The 7,217-nt window shown below is 34.1% G+C and overlaps 1 protein-coding gene across 1 annotated transcript in view; it reads left to right on the forward strand.

Annotated features, from left to right (window-relative positions):
* Window positions 1–7,217, forward strand: part of LOC107563440 (myotubularin-related protein 3-like) — a 17,054-nt gene that overhangs the window by 7,586 nt on the left and 2,251 nt on the right. Inside the window, exons 6-8 of the mRNA XM_016248317.1 lie at window positions 1,110–1,276; window positions 2,910–3,127; window positions 4,866–5,051. Of these exons, the coding sequence (XP_016103803.1) occupies window positions 1,110–1,276; window positions 2,910–3,127; window positions 4,866–5,051 (571 nt within the window). The remainder of the gene's footprint in view (window positions 1–1,109; window positions 1,277–2,909; window positions 3,128–4,865; window positions 5,052–7,217) is intronic.

Raw genomic sequence — 7,217 nt, forward strand, 5'->3', positions numbered from 1 at the left:
GTTCGGTATCGATAATTATTGACATTTTTAAAAACCTTTTTAACATAAAGAGCAATATATTTTTTTTTTACATTTAACCACTATATTTATAAATTAACTCAATTTATTGAGACAAACAACCATTTTTTTTTTTTCACAGTCAAACACAAAATAAAAATTAAACAAATATCTCAGATATTTGCAGATTAAATAGGTTAAACTTTTGGCTTGTCTCCCGAGGGCGTAATGAGGAAAACAATGCAGTGCATTAAATTGTCAACGCAAGGAAGTAACTCTATAAAAACCTGCATAACATCTAAATTAACTCACATAAATATAATTTCATAAATTGCATAAACAATTATGAACAAAACAGCATGCATTGCTTAATCCAAAGAGCCAAATCGCCATTCACACAGATTGCCTTTAAGAACATAAGAGATGCAGTGAAAAGGAATAAACCTCCACAAATTCGTGATGTGTTTTCTTAACGTTTAAACTGTTTTAACTTTGCATGGCTTTCTATACATCTCTTGTGTGGCACGCGAGTGCAGCAGTCATATTTGTCTGTCTAAAGATGCTCTGGTTTCGGTTTTAACCTAATCAAGATCTTCTCTGCATTGAGCTTCTATATTTCTCTAATATTTTGAATGAATAACGCAGCAGCGGCGCGTCTCGTGGGCTAGACTAACAAAACATTAAAATGCAACAACGTCACTAACATCATCTTCACCGCATCTCGTGCTCCACTGATGACGCTCCCTGACGCACTCCTAACATTCGAATGCAAATGTTTATTTTAAATTCGACTAATATTAATTAATCCTCATCACAGGCGGGCACAGCACTCGTGTTCATGTTTGTGTGTGCTGTCTGCATCACTCAGAGCACGTGCCTATATCGTGCATTATATCGTTATCGAAGAAGGTGTACCGTCGATAAATATCGATACCGTTTCATCGCCCAGGCCTAATTGTAAGACAAAAAATGGCTATTACCTTTTTTATTTTTTATACTGTGGCGGAAACGGGCTTTTGTAATAATATGCATTGCTGAATCGAGCATAACAGCATGTTCATGAGGAAAGTGAATCATCAGGAACCTGCAGGGCTCGTCTGATCTGTGCTCAGGTGTAACTTTCTGTCGGCGGAGCAGTGCCAGGATTGGCTGCGGAGGATCAGCGCAGTCGTTCGACCGCCGGCGCAGCTGGAGGAGCTCTTCGCCTTCGCCTTCCTCTCGTGTAGCGCCAGCGTCTCCGCCGAGGACAGAGAGGTGCATGATGGGATCTGCCGTGCAGGTACTGGACCGTTTGTGTTTTACAGGTTCTGGTCCTTAAACCGATTTACTGATCTTTCAGAAATGTAAATGATATCATTATTTACTCACCCTCACGTTGTATCAAACCCTGACTTTCTCTCTTCTGTGGAACAGAAAAGGAGATGTTTTAAAACATATCCATGCTGTCCTGTCTTATACAGTGAAAGTGAATGAGGACGGATGCTTTAGAGCTCCAAAAATGACAAAAAGCACTTTATTAAAAGTATTGCAACAGTAGTCCGTATGACTCGTGTGCTATATTTCATGTCTTCTGAAGTCATGTGATAATGGAGCTTATTATTGTTAGCTAAAACTGAAACTATTAAAAATATTTTTGTTAATTGAAGTAAAGCAAAAATAAAATATAAATATTAGAATTTTCTAATGAAAAATAGAAATGTTGTCTTGGCAACTGGAATAAATTTAAAAATAGAAATAGAAATAAAATAGAATTAAATGGAATTAAATAAAATAGAAATGCATAAATAAAAACTAAAACGGGAAGTAAAAAATATATTAAACCTAAATATTAATTATATATATATATAAAATAAAACTAATAAAAATGACAAAAAATTACTTTAAATAAAAGAAACATTTACTGAAATAAATTAAAATCTTAAATTAATAAAAATATTATATTTATTATATAATAATAAATATGTAATAATATAATAAAAATATTCTAATAATATATTAAAATATAATAATAAAAAGTGTTAGGACCGAAGTCAACACACGCTCACATTCATGAAGGTCCATGAAATGAGCCAACTAATGGAAGAGCAGCTGGCTAGATTCTTCATAAAATAGAGGTAAATAATTCAGCTTTAAAGAGACCGTGTTCCTCAAATAATTTAAAAGGCTGTGGCTCAGCAGACTTCCAGTAGTTTATACAGTAGCAGCATAAAAGTATTTTTTCTCATTCAATGAATACATTTTTTTGTCTAAGTGATTCACAACACACAAGTCAGATAGTTGCCTTGACTAACTCGAACCTGAACAATGCAACAGAGTAGAAGCTGGCATGTTCAAATATTATAAAGGAATGATTTACATTTAATCATTGAATGTAATATATATGTGTTTTATTATTTGTATATATACAGTATATATATATATATATATATATGTATAGAGATAATTTTTTATTTATATTTTTATATCTATATTAAATATAATAAATAATTATAATAAATACACTAATAAATGTCTTATATTATTAAGCTATACATATTATTAAGCTATACTGTTTTATAGCTTAATATCAGACATTAGTATATTTATTAGTATATTATTATTATTGTACACTTTTTGTGAGTGTGGGTGTGTGTATATATACACACAAAAAACTGCAATCAATAATAAATGATTTCTGTCACATTAGTAAAGGTTAAAGTTGCATGACTTTTTCAATTAATGAATATGCATACAGACGCTCGTTTACATGCACTGTTAAAGAGAAAGTGCATCCCATTTCTATGAATTGTGCTCTTAAAAAGTTCAATCTTTGCTTTAACCCCTTAAAGTTAGTGGTGGCGTACGGCAAGGTTTTAAATTATTAGGCAAAAAGGAGCATTCATAATGAAATATTGAATATAAATACATCTCTCTCTCCTTCTGTTCTCTGGTCAGCTGGCTGTCGGCGTTGGAGGGCACTAAATGGCTGCAGCATCTGTCTCTGCTGCTGAAGGCGTCTCTTCTGGTGGTGAACGCAGTGCATCGGGACCGCAGGCCTGTGCTGGTGCACTGCTCCGACGGCTGGGACCGCACGCCTCAGATAGTGGCTCTGTCCAAACTCATGCTGGATCCCTTCTACAGGACCATTGAGGTCTCTCTCTCTCTCTCTCTCTCTCTCTCTCTCACTCACACACACACACTGTCTCTCTCTCTCTCACACACACATACACACACACGTCATGCTCACAGTGGTGCCTTTGAGCGCTTCCTTAGAAGAATAACGTGCATCATTTATAGCCTCGCAGGAATGTTGTATAATTTTAGTGCACATTCAGGCGTAACCTCACTGCAAACTGCTGTTTAATATGTCAGCACTTCCTGCATTTGTGGACACAATAAACATACACTCTCTTTAGGATCTGATAAATATAATTTTTTAAGGTTTACTTTTACTAAACGGGGATTGCACCAAGTTTGACTGGGTAATATATCTAAGAAAGATCTCAGTAGCCTTTTGCAGCATTTAGTGTATATGTGCACTAACAACATCAAAGTCATGGGTGCGATTCCCAGGAAATGCATGAACTGACCAAATGTGAAAATTGAATGCAATGTAAGTCGCTTTAAGTAAGATAAAAGTGTCTGCCAGTTGCAGAAATGTAAATGTATGTATTTTCTCAGGCTTTATAGGGTTAACAGTTTAATGCACAAAGTAAAACATATTTAATCATTTACTTTTTTTATGCACCAATATAACAGTACATCATAAAAAAGGGCAAAATTTACCTACAAATCTTCTTTACTAAAACATTTAAATAAAAATGCCACATAGGGAGCAGTTGGGGGTTCAGTGCCTTGCTCAAGGGCACCTCAGTCGTGGTATTGAAGGTGGGAGAGAGCGCTGTACATTCACTCCCCCCACCTACAATCCCGAGACTCGAACCCGCAACCTTTGGGTTATGAGTCCGACTCTCTAACCATTAGGCCACGACTTCCCTTACATATTGTGCTTTAACCCTTTTTTACCACAACAAATGTGTTGAAAAACACAATGGTTAAAGCAGCCAAATAAAACTACTATTATATATATATATATATATATATATATTAAATGTACACAATATATTAAATATAATTGTTTAATAATGTTAAATATTTCTACACAAAATAATTAAATATTTAATAATATATAAAATAATATTACAAAATTTTATATACATTATAAAATATTCTCATTCTTCAAAATATCTTCTTTTATGTTCAGCATATGAAAGTTAGTTTTGAATTGAGGGGTCTCCAACCTTTTTACACCATGGACCAGTTTCGTGGACCAGCTGCTGGGGGTGCGTGTATATGTTTTAGGGGTCGACCGATATGTGTTTTTCAGGGCCGATGACGATACGATTATTACAGATCAAGTAGACCGATAACCAATATTTTGAACTGATATATATGTCTGGTGTTAAAATGAAAATTAATGTCAAAATTACTTTGTTTAAATGCTATTAAATTATTGTATCGGCAAATCGGTTTTGAAAATGACTGATACCGATAACCATAAATGCTTAATATCGGTGCCGATAATCGGTTGCAAGTGTGGAAACAATGTTTTCTGAAATCATGTTGTATGTAAATTTAGATAGTGGCTCTCAAAGGGCAAAATGCACAATAAATGTCATATTTTTCCCTAAATGTTCTTGCGACCCGGTAGCAGCTGTTCCACGGCCCGGTACTGGGTCGCGACCTCTGCTGTTTAGCAGCTCTAACTACTAACTCTTTTTGCTATTAAAGTTTAAATCAAATGCACTGGACTTTTGAGCCTTTACTTTTAGATTTTAAAGAATAAGGAGCCATGATCAGTAAATTGTTGTTGTATTTCGTTTCGGCAGGGTTTTCAGGTGCTGGTAGAGGCTGAGTGGTTGGATTACGGTCATAAGTTCGCCGACCGCTGCGGTCACGGTGAGAACGCGTGCGATCTGAACGAGCGCTGTCCCGTGTTCCTGCAGTGGCTCGACTGCGTTCACCAGCTCCAGAGACAGTTCCCATGCTCCTTCGAGTTCAACGAGGCCTTTCTGGTACTCAGTGTCATTATTTTGATCAGTGCTTGTTCATATTCAATATCCATTTATTTTTATGGAATTAATATAAACATAGGCTATATGCTTTATAGTAATGCAACAAAATGTTTGTTTTTTTTACCGAAAAAAAAACTAAAAAAGTTTATTTCGTAATAGGGCTGTCAATATAGCGTGTTAATTTGGTGCAATTTATTATATATAACAAAATATAACATGTTAAAATGAGCAATGTCACACCAGTGAGTGCTGTTTTTCTCTTTATTTTTATGGAATTAATATAAACATAGGCTATATGCTTTATAGTAATGCAACAAAATGTTTGTTTTTTTTACCGAAAAAAAAGAAAAAAAAAGTTTATTTCGTAATAGGGCTGTCAATAGAGCGTGTTAATTTGGTGCAATTTATTATGTAAAATATAACATGTTAAAATGAGCAATGTCACACCAGTGAGTGCTGTTTTTCTCCTAAATATGCACCATTACAAATATGTTATTGATTTAATAGGTCAGTAAATAATTAATATTGTGTTACATTTTAGACACAGTATTGTCTGTTTTGCTCAATTTCTCAAACAAAAATAGTTCATAGCCACAGCAGAACTGTTATGCATTTCCGAGCAACAGACAGCAGATTCGTTATTGAGTGAATCCACGGTTTTGAACAAATCTAGTGAGTCACTCATTCATAAATACATCAGCATTTTTGAACGAATCATGTAAGTCAATGATTCAGTGACTCATTCATAAAGACACTCACTTGCATAATTTCTGAATGAATCAGCATTTTTTAACGGAGTGAGTCGATTCAGTGACTCATTCATAAAGACAGTCACTTGCATCATTTCTGAATGAATCAGCATTTTTAAACGAATCAAGTGAGTCGATGATTCAGTGACTCATTCATAAATACAGTCACTTGCATCATTTCTGATTGAATCAGCATTTTTAAACGAATCAAGTGAGTCGATGATTCAGTGACTCATTCATAAATAGAGTCACTTGCATCATTTCTGATTGAATCAACATTTTTGAACAGAGTGAGTCAATTCAGTAACTCATTCATAAAGACATCCACTTTCATCATTTCTGAATGAATCAGCATTTTTAAACGAATCAAGTGAGTCGATGATTCAGTGACTCATTCATAAATACAGTCACTTGCATCATTTCTGAATGAATCAGCATTTTTGAGCGAATCAAGTGAGTCAAAGATTAAGTGACTCATTCATAAAGACACTCACTTGCATAATTTCTGAATGAATCAGCATTTTTGAACGGAGTGAGTCGATTCAGTGACTCATTCATAAAGACACTCACTTTCATCATTTCTGAATGAATCAGCATCGGAATGAATCAGCTGTTTGAACGGATCGAGTGAGTCAATGATTCAGCTGTTTGAACAGATCGAGTGAATCAGTGATTCAGTGACTGAATCATCTTATGGAATGAATCAGCTGTTTGAACGAATCAAGTGAGTCGATGATTCAGTGACTCATTCATAAATAGAGTCACTTGCATCATTTCTGATTGAATCAACATTTTTGAACAGAGTGAGTCAATTCAGTAACTCATTCATAAAGACATCCACTTTCATCATTTCTGAATGAATCAGCATTTTTAAACGAATCAAGTGAGTCGATGATTCAGTGACTCATTCATAAATAGAGTCACTTGCATCATTTCTGATTGAATCAACATTTTTGAACAGAGTGAGTCAATTCAGTAACTCATTCATAAAGACATCCACTTTCATCATTTCTGAATGAATCAGCATTTTTAAACGAATCAAGTGAGTCGATGATTCAGTGACTCATTCATAAAGACACTCACTTCCTTCATTTCTGAATAAATCAGCCGTTTGAACAAATCGGTTGAATGAATGATTAAATGATTCACTCATCAAGACAGGCAGATTTTTCTTTCATATTTAGAGTATATTTCATGTTTTGTTTTATTTTTTATTATTTCAATATTTATTTTCAATATTCAGTTTAAAAAAAAATTTAATTAATCGTCACGTAATTAATTAGATAAAAAATTGTAATTGCTTGACAGCCTTATTTAATAATCAATTAATTAGTAGCATTTATTTAATAATCTGTGCTCAAATAAAAGTTGGAGTTGCATATAGACATTGAATTGCATTTAAGGTGACTTTTTAATG

The sequence above is a fragment of the Sinocyclocheilus grahami genome, unplaced genomic scaffold, assembly GCF_001515645.1.
Source record: "Sinocyclocheilus grahami isolate Dianchi unplaced genomic scaffold, SAMN03320097.WGS_v1.1 scaffold875.1, whole genome shotgun sequence".
Lineage (NCBI taxonomy): Eukaryota > Metazoa > Chordata > Actinopteri > Cypriniformes > Cyprinidae > Sinocyclocheilus > Sinocyclocheilus grahami.